We start from the raw sequence: 14,856 nt of genomic DNA on the forward strand, positions 1-14,856 counted from the left end.
TGAGATAAACACTCATGAGAAAATACATTATAAAATCCAATCGGTGTTACATCTATAGGTTAAAAGTTTAACGGCGCAACATTACATTCCGTAATCACAATCTTTTTAAGAATTTGATTTGAGCTTCTCTAGTGTAAGTGTAGTTTCAATCTTTTGCTGATGGAATGCAATTCTCGGCTTTAAAATGCAGAACCACCACTCTTGGCTTTTCCGAGTAACATATCTTTTGCTTCGTTTATTTTAGAAGCAAGGTAATGGCTACCACCTGCATCTGGATGATTTGCCACCATTACTCTCCGGTGAGCTTCCTTGACCTTATCGGAAGGAGTACTTTCTCTGTTGAACGAAAAGTATAATACATGTATGGTCAGATTTTTATTAGAAGTTGTTAAGATATGAGCATGTTACAGAACAATACCAACGACTGAAAAAGGGAAGACATTTAGAAAAATAATGCCAGAAATATGCATAACATCTGAAAACTTAACATATATTTGCATTATTGGATCAAAATTTGATGAGAGAATAAAAGTCGGCAGCATAGTACTTGTGCCGTGTCAACAAAAGCACTAGTTCTGTGTATGCAAATTTGCGCAAAAAGCCTATAGACCAGTGAGCTCTAGTCATATGCTATCATATAGATGGCACAAATGGCAACAACTTCATCAGCTAACAAAGCTTAGATGCCGATATAGTGATGAAATCAGAACGCTAATATGGTCTTTTAGCTGCAAAAGGTATGGAGCTCAGAATTTACAAGGGACAAAGGAACAATCATGAATGCTGCCTAAGATGAGCAAGGAAAACTATATTCTTGTTGCCTAAAAGTTCCACTAAAACTACTACTATACGAAACCAAATAAAGAAAAGTTTAGAAAACATGCCTTCGATTGTATACAATTTACACGAGAATAAAAGTCAACAACAATACATATTGTCTTAAGAAAGACCTCAGCAGAACATGAAGTGGAATCAAATGGCTAATTAAATATCAGCCATTTCTAAAGCTCATAAGCAAGAATTCCAACAGAGCTAACATAGTAATATCACCAACATTACAACCTGTTGCGGTTATATATATTATTTTCCAATACTGTTTCTACAAAGTCATATAACACGCAAGATATTCTTTTTTGATACAATAACACGCAAGATATACAATATACAAACGGAAATGGCGCTAACATCAAACGTGCATACATCATCAAAGTTCTATTCTAAATATCAATAAGCAAGCTATTGCAAGATGACACAATTTTCCAATATCATTTCATCAAATTACATACCTAATTCCAAGTATTAAAGCGGCTTCTCGCCTAGTCATTACAGGTTGAAAACCACCCTCGTAAAATCTTCGCAAGCTAGCAGTCGGAGACCTCGTCTTAAACGCCTGCCAAGCCTGGATACCGTATCTCCCCGCATAAGCAGCAGCAGCTACTGCCATGCCTGCTATCAACGGTGTAGTCTGCATCACAATTTTTTTAATTTAAAACTCATTAAGTAAAAAGAAAACCGAATTTTCGCCGAGCAAAAACACCAGTTCTACCGTTCAATTCTTGATTAATTAAGGATTAACAGATTACAAATGAAGAAAAAGCTGCAATTATAGTAAACAGAAGCATATTTTTCCATTTAATTATCGATTGAACCAAAACAAAAACCCTAATCATCAGTGAATATTAAAACGAAAACACATAAAAACGCTAATCTATATAATTAAAAAAAAAACAAGTAAAATAATTGAAGAGACAATAAGAAAACTCACCATTTTCCACTATGAAAGAATTAAATTGCAAAGAAAATGGAAGCTAGAAGTTTAAGGTTTTGGGTTTATTAGAACTTGTTCGTCCCAATACGACATCGTCTAAATACGCGTTTAGCGAAATATCAGCCCAAAACGACAGCGTTTCAGCGTTCTTTATATATCATAGGCGGTGTGTCATCTCTATCTATTTATATCCTTTGATACAAATAATTTGAAGCTTAAACTGTAATTGGAATTAAATTCAGAAGAAATTGAAACATGGGTCATGGTATAAGATCTCAATTTATTTATATAATTTAATTCTATATATCGAGTGGAAAATTTGAAGCTTAATTTTTGTTTGTTATAATGATTTTCAGGTGAAAAGGGTAGACACAGTAAGAAGCACAAATCCTCTAAGGTGAGCCTTTAAATCATTTTAAATTTATTTAGTTCATTTATAAACCCTAGAAATAACGAAATGATATTGAAATGTATGTATATTATATACAGGACGATCATAGGAGCACAAATGTGGAAGATGAAGATGTTTATTACGGTGAAGATATGGAGGATGATCGTCTGGATGGTAATTTTTAAGTTTTAATTATTGATGTTGATTGATTATGAGTTGCTAATTGATTTTGCGGTGTAGTTCGAGTAATTGATTTGTATGTATGTGTGGTATCTGATGATTTATAGATAGGGAGGGGAAAAAGAGAGATTTTAGTAAATTGGAATTGAAAGTTGACCATGCGAATCGGCCTTTGTGGGCGTGTGCTGATGGTAGGATTTTTCTTGAAACTTTCTCGTCTCTATACAAACAAGCGTATGATTTCCTCATAGCTATTGCTGAGCCAGTTTGCAGGTAGTTGTTGTCTGAAAATGTTTAGTTGTTGTAGTACTTTGGGTATTTGGTTTTGATCATGAATGTGGATTTCTTTGAGCAGGCCGGAGTCGATGCATGAATATAATTTGACCCCTCATTCGTTATATGCTGCGGTTTCAGTGGGTCTTGAAACTGAAACCATTATATCCGTTTTGAATAAGTTGTCTAAAACAAAGTTGCCTAAAGAGATGATTGAATTTATACATGGTTCTACTGCAAATTATGGCAAAGTGAAGCTTGTGCTTAAAAAGAATCGCTACCTTGTTGAATCACCGTTTCCAGAGGCAAGTTGTCTTTCGTTGGTCTTTTCACTTGGATTTGGGGTTTAAATATTGGGTAGAGTTGTAATGTTCTCTTCCTACTTGTAGGTATTGAAGAGGCTGTTGCAAGACGAGGTTATATCTCGAGCCAGACTTACAACTGAGGTTAGTTTTCTTAATGTGATTGAAATTGTTAAGAATGATCTGAAGTAGTGTAATTAAAGTTCTTATTAGACAGCTCATTTATATGCTCTATAATTTAAAACCAAATCCATGAATAGTTTTGTCACAACTTATATCATGCATCATTGACTATTATTGTTTTTTACATTAGGAGAGAGCGTAGTCTCTCTCTCCCTTTACCCTTTCTTTGATCTATGGTGCTATTTAATTATTGTCTTGGAAGTTCTTATAATTCTTCTTATATGCAGGCATATGAAAATGATGCTTTCACCATTAGCAAAACTGCAGGAGAAATTGGAAATAGTCATGATGAGTTGCTTAATGAAGCAGAATTGGCAGCTGCAGCAGAAGAGAAAGAAACTCACTCATTTGAGATTGATCCTTCTCAGGTAATTTAGCATAGTTCTTTGTGGATGGAATAAAATCTTTACAAATTGTCAATTGGCTCTCTAGTGGGCCTTATTCGGCCAATTACGCATGTTGTATGTTTAACAGGTGGTCTGAAAAATATTGGGTGTTTGAATATAAATATGTACCTCGCGCACATAATTTAATGGATAACTTCATTGTGCGTGAAAGATGATGATGATAAAAGAAATTGTGTAGGACCAAATATACATTCATAAATGCTTCATTATCATTTTTTTAAAAGCAACAGATGCTGATATAAATGTGTATCAGCAGCTCTTGATCACTTCAAGTTATCTATGCATTTGTATGCCAATTTTCCTCGGGTATAGAAGGACAAGCAATTGCAATGAAGATAAAGTTGCAGCCCCTTGCTCGTCTTCTCGTGCAAAACTCCTAGTCCCGTTTAAATATATACACATACATGCATGCAAAAGAAACTTAGTAGATAAGTAGATGAACTAAGGACTGTTCTGGTTCTCAGTTAAGGAAATGACTTCAGAAGAGGTTTTTTTTTTAAGTTAGTTGTGCTGCGGTGTTTTTGGAATTATATATCAGAGTTTGTTTCTGTAAAGAGTCTCAATCAGATATGTATAGGAATTATGATCTGTGGAAACTTCTATTGAAATATCTGTTTTCCTGTGGGTTCTTGACAGGTTGAAAATGTAAAGCAGCGATGCTTGCCAAATGCTTTAAATTATCCAATGCTGGAGGAGTATGACTTCAGAAATGATACTGTATGCAATATTTTCCCATATCTGTACTGGTTATTGAATGAGCTGCTGATATAACAAATAGTGGCTGTATAACTCGTGTTTTGGAAGCTTTATAAGTTGCAATAACTTTAAAAATTTATCTTTTTTGCAACAACTTAAAAAAAAGATGCTCTTTTGACTCGGCAGATAAACCCTGATCTGGAGATGGAACTGAAGCCTCATGCTCAACCACGACCATACCAGGAAAAGAGTTTAAGTAAAATGTTTGGAAATGGTACGATACCACAAATATATACTATATTATGGTATTGCGATTTTCTAAACAGAAGTCATAATTTTTTAAAATGTATCTGATGACACTCTTATTCATACCCTGAAGAGGGGTGAGTCATACTTCAGGATATCATGAATTAACATGTTTTAAGATTGCATTTTTTAGCATCTTAACTCGAAAATTCTACCGCATCATCTTACTATAAGTTATGTTTGCACTAGCTTTTGGAAACACTCATTACTCATTGTGGTTGAACAGGTAGAGCAAGGTCTGGCATCATAGTACTTCCTTGTGGTGCTGGGAAGTCCCTAGTTGGTGTTTCTGCAGCTTGCAGAATCAAGAAAAGTTGCCTGTGTTTGGCAACAAATGCCGTGTCTGTGGATCAATGGGCTTTTCAGTTTCAGCTGTGGTCAACCATACGAGAGGAACAAATTTGTAGATTCACATCTGACAGTAAAGAAAGATTCCATGGCAATGCTGGGGTCGTTGTAACAACATATAACATGGTTGCTTTTGGTGGTAAACGATCTGAAGAATCTGAAAAGATAATTGAAGAGATAAGGAACAGAGAATGGGGACTTCTTCTAATGGACGAGGTAATTACGCCAGGATAATTTTATCACAATTTCATGTTTACAATTTCTTTTGGCCGTCTGTTTTTATATAAATTTTGTATAAGTAAAAAATCAAATAATTCATTAAAAACATGTACGCCTGTTTTTCAGGTCCACGTGGTGCCTGCTCATATGTTTCGTAAAGTTATCAGCATCACCAAATCCCACTGTAAACTTGGGCTCACTGGTACTATTAGTTTGGTTGTACGTCTATTTCTTAGCTTTTATCTTGCGTTGCAAAAGTATTTAATCTTATTGGCTTCCAACTGCAGCAACACTTGTAAGAGAGGATGAAAGGATTACGGATTTGAACTTCCTTATTGGTCCCAAATTGTATGAAGCAAACTGGTTGGATTTAGTAAAAGGAGGATTTATAGCAAATGTGCAGTGTGCTGAAGTATGGTGTCCAATGACTAAAGAGTTTTTTGCTGAATATCTGAAAAAGGAGAACTCCAAGAAGAAGCAGGTTCTCTAGTTCTTAACAACCCTAGCACCTATTACGCTAATCTTATTCCTCTTCATTCTCCTGGTGTTCTAATTGTGTTTTATGCTTTTCAGGCACTGTATGTGATGAATCCCAATAAGTTCAGGGCATGTGAGTTTCTGATACGTTTTCATGAACAGCAACGTGGTGATAAGATAATTGTGTTTGCTGACAATCTTTTTGCACTTACGGAATATGCTATGAAACTTCGCAAACCTATGATTTATGGTGCTACCAGGTGGCTCTTTTTGTACATGAGTTTCTTTTAGATATTTCTTTTACTTCTAATGTTTCACATCACAAGTCCATATCTTTATGCAATGTGCAGCCATGCTGAGAGGACTAAAATTCTTCAGGCTTTTAAAACTAGCAAGGATGTGAACACGGTCTTTCTGTCAAAGGTATATTAATGAAAATTATTATATCATTCTACTCATATAACAAAGGTGCAGTTCATCTTCATAAATTTTTGTTTAATTGTTTGCATTAACCATGCAAATACACATAATGTGTAATTAGACGGAGATGTATAGGTATTGCATACTGCTTTTAGCTGCTCTTGTTTATGGCTTCCACAATGTTACAGCGGATTTTATCACCTATTTAAATAGTGATTTGGAGCCTTCTGTTTGCCAAATGCTTCTCCTTTTCCCTCTTTGTTTTTTGGTTTATAGATTTTGTGTGGGTTTGTGGAGCAACTCTCCCTCTTATGTGTTGCTTTACGCTTGCTGTAAATTTCACCTTGACAAAATTGCCATCCTGCGAATCACATGACAATGATAGTTTTGCCACTTCTTATAATTAACAGGTGGGTGATAATTCTATAGATATTCCCGAGGCAAATGTGATCATCCAGATCTCTTCACATGCTGGTTCTAGACGACAAGAAGCCCAGCGATTAGGACGTATTCTTAGGGCAAAGGTTAGTTATCCAGCCTCTGTTTTGTGTTTGTAAGACAGGGCTCCAGTTGAATCATGAATTTAGACAAGTTTCTGATTTTGCATGATAATGATTGTTTCACTAAAAAATCCAATAATTTTAAATGGATTATGAGATTGCTGGTTTTTGTGTCGCTCAAAGAAAAAATAGTTTTGAATGTGATCTGGCTGAATAATGAGCAAACATGTTTGCACATGATTTTTTGAGCAATGTTTTGAGCAGGCAAGTGATTTTTTCTTAAAAAAAGGGGGGAAATGTAGTAGATTTATTAACTGACAGTTAGAACTAATGGCACGTATCTAAATAAATCTTATTTTAGCTGTTATGTTGAGCTATTGTGTTCCTAAACTTGCTAACATCAAGTGCATTTCTTCTGAGTGAACAGGGTAAGCATCAAGATAGGATGGCTGGTGGAAAAGAAGAGTACAATGCGTTTTTCTATTCCCTTGTTTCTACTGATACTCAGGTATAGACCTTTCTCAATGTAATAAGATTCTTAAGGCGTTTATGTCCCTAGTAATATTGTGTTTTAGCAGCTTTTCATAATTCCAACTATTTCTTTGGCGGGATGTAGGAGATGTACTATTCGACAAAAAGGCAGCAGTTTCTGATTGATCAAGGTTACAGCTTTAAGGTATATATTTTTTAATTTGTTGAATCTAGTGCAATTTGATAATGAACCAAATATCACCATTTGCATATTCTGTGTTATGGGATGAGATTTCTTCTCTTTACGCCGTTTACGCCATAAAACATGTTTATATCTTTGATACTCTACAAGAGTTTTAGATTGTTGTTGATATAGCTATAGTAGTGACATTGCATTTGATGGATTGAAGTTGTCGAGATATTTGCTTGTTAGATTGTTAGCTCATGCAAGTCACATATGCCCTTTATAATTCTCTTGACAGGTGATAACAAGTTTACCTCCTCCTGATACTGGTGCTGATTTAAGCTACTACCATCGTGATGAGCAATTGGCGCTGCTTGCAAAGGTAATGGTGAATCACCTTCTAGGCAGTGTTTTAAAATGTGGTCACCGGTTCAAGGTTGAACCGTATAAGTAAGAATAAATATCTTTATAATATATATAACATTTATTTTTAAAAAAAGTTTAAATACATATTATATATCTCTAATTATAAAAAAAAACATATTATATATCTCTCTTATTATAATAATAATAATACAATTATATCTTGTACACATGATTTTTTTGAAAAATAAATAAACTTTAATCAAATTTTTAAAAATTGGTCAGCTTTACGGCTCAGACAGTTTTTTCCGGATTTTACGCCGAACTGGACTGGGCTGGTCAATGGTTCCCGGTCGAACCGGCCTGTGCGGTCCGGTTTTTTAAACAGTGCTTCTAGGTCATAGTAAAAATGTGCAAGATTTTGACATGTTGAATATATCAGGTGCTGAATGCTGGTGATGACGCAGTTGGCTTGGAGCAGTTAGATGAAGATGCCGATGACATAGCCCTTCATAAAGCTCGTCGCATGATGGGATCAATGAGTGCAATGTCTGGTGCAAAGGGGATGGTTTATATGGAATACAGGTCAGTATGGTATCACTGTACATTATGGAGACTAAATCTTAAAAGAGAAAAAAAACCTTAATTTTTTCGTTTGCAATTCATCACCGACCTCTTCATTTACAGTACTGGACGAAACAGACTTGCTGGCCAGGGTCAGCTTAAGAGTATGAAACCCAAGGATCCAACCAAGCGTCATCATTTGTTCAAAAAACGCTTCGGCTAAGACAACTAGCAATTATATTGTTACTGTCGTCCAGTAACAATCTACCCAGAGGGGATGTATTTCCTGTGGTATTATCAGAAAAGTTCGTGTCCAATGAATGAGAATGAGGACCCTCTTCCTTCGATGATATCGATGGTGGTTATGAACAGGCCTAACCCGAACGACTAGGATTTCCTCATCAAATATCTCTCATTTCAGTTTCCTTTTTGCTCCACGTAAGGTATGCGGAGAGAGCTAATTTTCATCTCTTCTCTTCAAAACGACTTGTTCAGAGCTGTATTTTTGTTTGTAAATGTAAAGCGTCATATAGTGTCTGATTGCGAAACATATAACATCGATGATGGTTATGTTAATGTCATATTGGAAAAATACATCCATGTTCAAAGGTCTCTTTATGTAGCACGATAACTGTTGAAAAAGAGGTGAAACGGTTTTTTTTAATAGTAATATGTTATAGATATTATAGTTTCCGAGTCTACAAGTTTTTCTAACCAAATATGTCTTGAGAAGTTTGTGTAAATTTTGAGATGTAATAATCATGTTGCAACAATTATAGTCAAGACTTATCAACTAGGGGAAGATGCAATTAGGGGTGGGCATTGATCCTTCTATCCCCGAATCGAATTACTTTAAATTGAATTTGTTTTATTTTTAAATTGAACTCTATCTAAAATATATACAAACGGAATTGAAATATTTTTGGTTTGGTTAGTTAAATAGTCAAAATTTATTTATAATATTATTAAGAAAACAATCTAAAACATTAACTTTTGTGTTAATTGTTCAAGGGATAAATTGATATCGAAGTTCTATAAAATATTACAAGAATCCTTTAAACTTCTGAAAACTTATAAAATAACGTCATGTGATTTGGTTAATTTGATAGTTTGATTAATTTAAAAAAAATTGATTGTTTGAATTGAACTGAATAAAAAAAAATTAATTATAATCATTTCATATCAACTGAAAAGTAGAACAAACTAAAGTTACAATTTGATTGTGTTGATTGATTCAGCTATATGTAAGGGTGTAAATGAACCGAACTGCTCGAAAGCAGTTCGGTATTCGAATAGATAAGAGCTCGATTTGTATTTCAAATGAATAGAGCTCGATTTTGATTTTATATTTGTTAATTTAAACTAGCTGGACATGAAAATAGTGGCGTTTACCTCGTTTACGTTCACGAACAGCTCGATTAGTTGTTCGCGAACAAGTTCGCGAACGAGTTTCAAGAGTTTGTGAATAAATTCGTGAACAAGTTTGAACAAGCGTTCGTGAACAAGTTCATTTAGAGATTCTATTAGGTGTTCGCAAACTGACTCATGTTTAAATTAATTATATAAATATTTTATATAATTTTCAAATTATTTAGGTTTAACAAAACAATATAGTTTTGATATAAAAAAAACTGACACAGTGTTGTGCTAATGAATTTTTTATATTTTAGTTGTTAAACGAACGGGCTTGCAAATAGGCTCGCAGACGAGCTCATTTTTTATATTTTATATTCTGGTGTAAATTTTTTTATATTTTACATTCTCCTTTTCTAATTAGACATCTATGTCATAATTCACAATTTCATCTCTTTTACTTGAAAATCAAAACAATTTGGTCCCTTATTTTTGTTTCCGTTAACAATTTAATCCTTCAGTCCATTTTTGGTGTTAGTCAACCGAGTTAAAAGAATAAATCAAAAAATGAATTAATCTTTTCAAAATGATGCGGTCCTCCATTTTTATTTTTGTCTACGATTTAGTCCTCAAATTTAAAATTAATTTACCCCAAAATTCGTTGACTCGGTTGACAAATACCAAAAATAGATGAACAAACTAAAGTGTTTACAGAATCAAAAGTGAGACACCAAATCATTTGATAAGAAGGACCAAAATGTGAACTATGACAAATGTGAAGGGTTTTAATTTAATTTTCTCCCTTTCAAATTAGACATCTAAATTTAGTGTTGGGTAATTTAGTTGCAAACTTGAGCTGCTACACCTAAACAGAAAACAAACAAACAAACAAACAATGCTTTATATATCAATCTCATACTCAGTAATTTCTTGAATCATCTTCTTCATTTTTCTTGACAAAAAAGCTATGGAAAATCTTAACAATCCATTGCTAAATGTAAGCGGAGAGTGTTTTGATAATATTCCTGTATATTCAGAAGGAATTTGGAATGTAAAACGTGGTGATTCATTTCTTGAACATTCTTTTGTTCGTTTCCAAATTCAAATACTAGCAATGCTTCTCATTTCTAATATAGTTTATCATGCTGTGTTCAAGCGTTTGCATATTCCTCGATTTTCGTCGGATTTTATGGTAATTAACTCTGCCATGCTTTCCTGATTTTAATCTAATGTTTTATGTAATTCACTCTTGGATATATGTAGAACGGAAACGGAAATGTGAATGGCGAAAATGTTATATATAGAGTTTCCAATGTTTTAGAAGCATTAGGGGCTTGATAAGTTTTCGTGCAACATAATTTTTGTTTCTGCATTTTTACATGTTTTGATCTCGAACTATGTTGAACAGAAATTATCGAGTTCAATGTTACATGACGGTTTTATGTTTTTTCATGCTATAAAGATCATGAACTTAGGCTTGTGGTGCACCAATTTTTTGTATTTACATTGTCGATCGTGCAACTATGTTGACAGAAACTTATCGAGTCCTATGTTTCTTGGCAAGTTTCTGTTTCGAGAAACACTTATGAGACTCTGAAATTCCATTCATTATTGTACAAAAGGTATCATTTCATCTGTTTTTTGTTTGAGCATTTTTCGTTTTCGTGCTATAAAGATCACGAACATAGGCTTGCGGTACACAAATTTTTGCATATATATGTTTGATCGTGCACTATGCTGAACTAAAACTTATCGAGTCCTATGTTTCTTGACATGTTTCCATGTTTATTAGCTATAACTCATTAATGTAAGGAGTATCCTTTCATCTGTTCCCGCTTGAGCATTTTTGTTTTCGTGCTATTCTTCGGGAAATCGTTAATTACGTTTTGGCTAAATTTAACAGGCAGGGCTTATATTGGGAAGATCAGGCCTACAAGCTTTATATCCTGAGAAGGCACTATTTTTGTTCCCACCAGTCCCCAATCAAGTTTTTGCTTCATTAATAAAAGTTGGATACATTCTATTCACATTTCTAACAGCAGTCAGATTGGACACAAATTGCATAAGCAGAATAGGAAGAAGAGGCCTTATTTTAGGATGTTTAATATATGCATTTCCTTATGCAATCACAACGTCTTTCCACATCAAGTTAAACCCGAAAGTCCAAATCACTCTCGCAGAAGCCGGCGCGCAGACCAACAACGTGAAACTCTACGTATCAGAATTCGTACGAAGCCAATTCGTTGATATCAGTGTTGTTCTGATGCAACTCAAGATCACAAATTCTCGGCTCGGACATTTAGCGCTGGCCATTACGGTTATCGGAGATGTGGTGCAGTTTTTCGTTGGAAACGTTACGAACATTCTCTCTAGGGAGGTACTTACATCCAAGAGAGTCGTGGCTGTCTCGTTTCTTTTGCTGATAGTTTTTATTGGATTCACTATTATCATCATGAGAGCATTGTCATTTTGGTTCATCCGATTGACTCCCGAAGGTAGACCGATGAAGGATCTTTACGTGCATGTTTTCGTAGCGATTGTGTTGGTTTTATCATCAATTGGAGATGCAATGGGGCTGCATTATTTATGGGGGCCATTTGTGCTAGGTTTGATAATACCAGCAGGCTCACCATTAGCTACAACTCTAACCAAAAAGCTTGATACTATGGTGTATGGGCTACTTATTCCTCTTATGATTGCATTTTGTGCCACAAAAGTTACATTATGGACATTTTTGGCATACATAGGCGATGCTCTCAACTTTCAGATGGCTATAATTAGCTATATGTTTAAGGTGGTTGCAACTTTTATCTTTGTGGTAGCTCTTATTAAAATCTCTTACAAAGAAGCTCTTGCTCTTACGCTCATTTTGAACGTCAAAGGCATTAATGAGCTCGGATATATTTTGAGCTTCACTAACATGGAGGTACCTCCATCTCTGCCTTAGCTAATTGTTTGAATCTATGTAGTATGGAAACGGAAACGGTAATGATATTTTTTTGAGAAAGTAGGGTATAGATGTACAAGTTTAGAAGCATTTTTGAAAACGGAAACAAAATGCTGAAACATAAGACGGAAGAAGTTTCGTGCAACATAGGTTTGAATCTATGTAGCACAGAGAATGCCGAAACGGGAAATATAGAGTTTCGGAGTTTCAGATTCGTCTTTTAAAACGTGCAACATATATGTTATTTAAATAGATATATATATACTAATTTTTTATTTATTTCTCATGGCAGTCGGATGACAGTGTAAGCGGACTTCTGTTAGTTTTCTTGTTAACATCCTATGCACCACCTCTAATAAATTTACTCTATGATCCAACCAAGCATTACATTGGCTATAACAAAAAATGCATTGAGTACACTCCATATGATGCTGACCTTGAAATTCTAGTTTGTGCACATAAACAAGAAGATGCCATGGCTGCAATCAGGCTTTTTGAGCTTTCTAAACCTACAAAACAAAGCCCCATTTCTGTTTATGGACTATGCTTGGAAGAGCTTGTTAGTAGTGCCAATCCACTTTTGATCAATCACCAATTAGGTCAAAAAATCTCCACTTCCCAAGTATCAACTCTATCTCGGTCGCAGTCCATCATCGACGTTTTTCGGTATTTCAAGTCCGAGTTCAAGAAATCCGCCCAGGTTAACGTGTACACCGCAATCTCTCCGCTCAAACAGATGCACGAGGATATATGCTGGCTCGCATTCGACAAGTCGTGTTCGTTGATTATACTTCCGTTCCATAAGAAATGGAGTAGCACTGGGAAAATTGTGTCGAATAGTATTGATTTCAGGAATTTGAACATCAGTGTTTTTGACAGGGCGCCCTGTTCTGTCGGAATTCTGATAGATCGGCGGAAAAACCGCGGATTGTCGTCTGTTTTTGACTTGTCGACGATATATCACGTGGCTATATTATTTGTCGGAGGTAGAGACGACAGAGAAGCACTGGCGTACGCGTTAAGAATGTCGAGGAGCTCGGAACTTCGGCTGACAATTATGCATTTTGTTACTACGGAAGAAATCGTGCACGATAGTTGGGAAAATATGCTCGATCTCGAATCTTTAAAATGCTTGAGAGAAGAAATTGCAATGAACATGAATATTACTTATATTGAAGAGACCGTGAGGGACGGGTCTGATACAGCAGCGATAATTAAATCCATTCAAGGGAATTTCGATCTGATAATGGCCGGGAGACGCCACGAAAGCAAGCCGGAAGTAGTATCGGGATTATTGCAATGGGCGGAATATCCCGAGCTTGGAGAAATGGGGGATTTGCTTGCTTCTTCAGATATTTTGAGTACAGTTTCAATATTAGTGATGCAACAACAAATCCTGAAAGCAGATCATAGTAGTATTCTGAATTGATATATGATTTGTTATGATTGGATTTCAGAAAATTAAGATCGATGTTAACATATTAAGCATATTCTTAACTGAATTATGCATATTCTGAAATTGACATTTATCATTTGTATATAGTTAATTAAAATCTTGATTTTACACTTTAGAAATGCTGCAAACATTATGATAAAAGCAACTTAATGATATTAGTGTTACTTTCTGGACTTCGGGTAATTGATTCTTACCATCATTGAATTTTCGAGTTTTTTCATTTTAGTCACTAAACTATTTTTTTTTTCATTTTGATCACTGAACTTTCATTTTTTTTTCACTGACCAAAAATACTTAGGTGGCAGCCGAAAGTTTACATGTGACAATCGGATTTTACAAGTTTTACTTTGAAAATTTATCACATATATAATTTCATTTTAAAAATGATTTTTTAGATCAAATAATGCATATATGGCAAGTTTTCAGGTTAAAAAAAATTAATTCCGGCTGCCACCTAGGCATTTTTGGCCGGAAAATACCAAAATGAAAAATAAATAAAAGTTCAGTGATCAAAATGCAAAAAAAAAATAGTTTGATGACTGAAATGAAAAAATTTAAAAGTTCAGTGATCTTTAAGATCAATTACCCCCTGGACTTCACTCTTGCGAAAAATGTAGAAATAAATTGTAGTGTATGTATTTATAAGAGGAAATTTCATACAATACACTATTTAGTATTTTATTTATGACTTTATATTGTTTTTAAAAAGATTTACATGTAATATTTTTTTTATTTACCAAAAATACCTTAATTTCAAAATATTTTTTTTTACTTTTTTATTAATTTATATTGTATTGTTTTCTTGATTTGGATCCAGAATTAATTAAACTCTCAACGTTCGAAAGGTTCAGTTATGCTCCAAACGTTTTAAAAAATGAATAATCAGACCCAATTTTAACATGTAAATGAGACATTGGGTGCATAGTTGTCAAAAACAGGATGCCCGATTGTTTACTTTTTAAAATTTTGGAGGTATACTTGAACATTTCCGGACGTTGAGAATTTATTTGATTTTGAAATTAAATTTTAAGGATATAAATTATCCTTT

The 14,856-nt window shown here is 34.4% G+C and overlaps 3 protein-coding genes across 3 annotated transcripts; 2 read left to right on the top strand and 1 right to left on the bottom strand.

Moving 5' to 3' along the window:
* LOC126677697 (mitochondrial import inner membrane translocase subunit TIM14-3-like) lies at positions 1-1,874 on the bottom strand. Its single transcript, XM_050372453.2, has 3 exons — positions 1,766-1,874; positions 1,287-1,465; positions 1-336 (listed from the first exon to the last, which is right to left on the bottom strand). The coding sequence occupies exons 1-3, from the start codon at positions 1,766-1,768 to the stop codon at positions 180-182; spliced, it is 339 nt and encodes a 112-aa protein (XP_050228410.1). The 5' UTR covers positions 1,769-1,874; the 3' UTR covers positions 1-179.
* Positions 1,875-1,940: 66 nt separating this feature from the next.
* On the top strand, positions 1,941-8,716 carry LOC126677698 (general transcription and DNA repair factor IIH helicase subunit XPB1). Its single transcript, XM_050372454.1, has 20 exons — positions 1,941-2,033; positions 2,125-2,165; positions 2,258-2,333; positions 2,447-2,612; positions 2,695-2,917; positions 3,002-3,058; positions 3,325-3,465; positions 4,141-4,221; positions 4,387-4,474; positions 4,733-5,070; positions 5,200-5,275; positions 5,361-5,554; positions 5,647-5,810; positions 5,901-5,973; positions 6,381-6,494; positions 6,898-6,978; positions 7,087-7,146; positions 7,424-7,507; positions 7,931-8,073; positions 8,176-8,716. Exons 1-20 carry the CDS (start codon positions 2,024-2,026, stop codon positions 8,273-8,275), a joined length of 2,310 nt encoding a protein of 769 aa, XP_050228411.1. The 5' UTR covers positions 1,941-2,023; the 3' UTR covers positions 8,276-8,716.
* A 1,559-nt stretch (positions 8,717-10,275) lies between these two features.
* On the top strand, positions 10,276-13,854 carry LOC126676862 (cation/H(+) antiporter 4-like). Its single transcript, XM_050371178.2, has 3 exons — positions 10,276-10,597; positions 11,309-12,331; positions 12,645-13,854. Exons 1-3 carry the CDS (start codon positions 10,373-10,375, stop codon positions 13,779-13,781), a joined length of 2,385 nt encoding a protein of 794 aa, XP_050227135.1. The 5' UTR covers positions 10,276-10,372; the 3' UTR covers positions 13,782-13,854.
* Positions 13,855-14,856: the final 1,002 nt, after the last annotated feature.

This window comes from Mercurialis annua, linkage group LG4 (genome assembly GCF_937616625.2).
Source record: "Mercurialis annua linkage group LG4, ddMerAnnu1.2, whole genome shotgun sequence".
In the NCBI taxonomy this organism is placed as follows: domain Eukaryota; kingdom Viridiplantae; phylum Streptophyta; class Magnoliopsida; order Malpighiales; family Euphorbiaceae; genus Mercurialis; species Mercurialis annua.

Excerpts from the sequence above, each read along its gene's own strand:
- LOC126676862 (XM_050371178.2), top strand. The coding sequence starts at position 10,373 with ATGGAAAATCTTAACAATCCATTGCTAAATGTAAGCGGAGAGTGTTTT. Across the intron at positions 10,598-11,308 it reads GATTTTCGTCGGATTTTATG|GCAGGGCTTATATTGGGAAG; the intron begins GTAATTAACTCT and ends TAAATTTAACAG. Across the intron at positions 12,332-12,644 it reads TGAGCTTCACTAACATGGAG|TCGGATGACAGTGTAAGCGG; the intron begins GTACCTCCATCT and ends TTCTCATGGCAG.
- LOC126677698 (XM_050372454.1), top strand. Across the intron at positions 2,166-2,257 it reads AGAAGCACAAATCCTCTAAG|GACGATCATAGGAGCACAAA; the intron begins GTGAGCCTTTAA and ends TATTATATACAG. Across the intron at positions 5,811-5,900 it reads ATGATTTATGGTGCTACCAG|CCATGCTGAGAGGACTAAAA; the intron begins GTGGCTCTTTTT and ends TGCAATGTGCAG.
- LOC126677697 (XM_050372453.2), bottom strand. Across the intron at positions 337-1,286 it reads GCTTTAATACTTGGAATTAG|AGAAAGTACTCCTTCCGATA; the intron begins GTATGTAATTTG and ends TTCGTTCAACAG.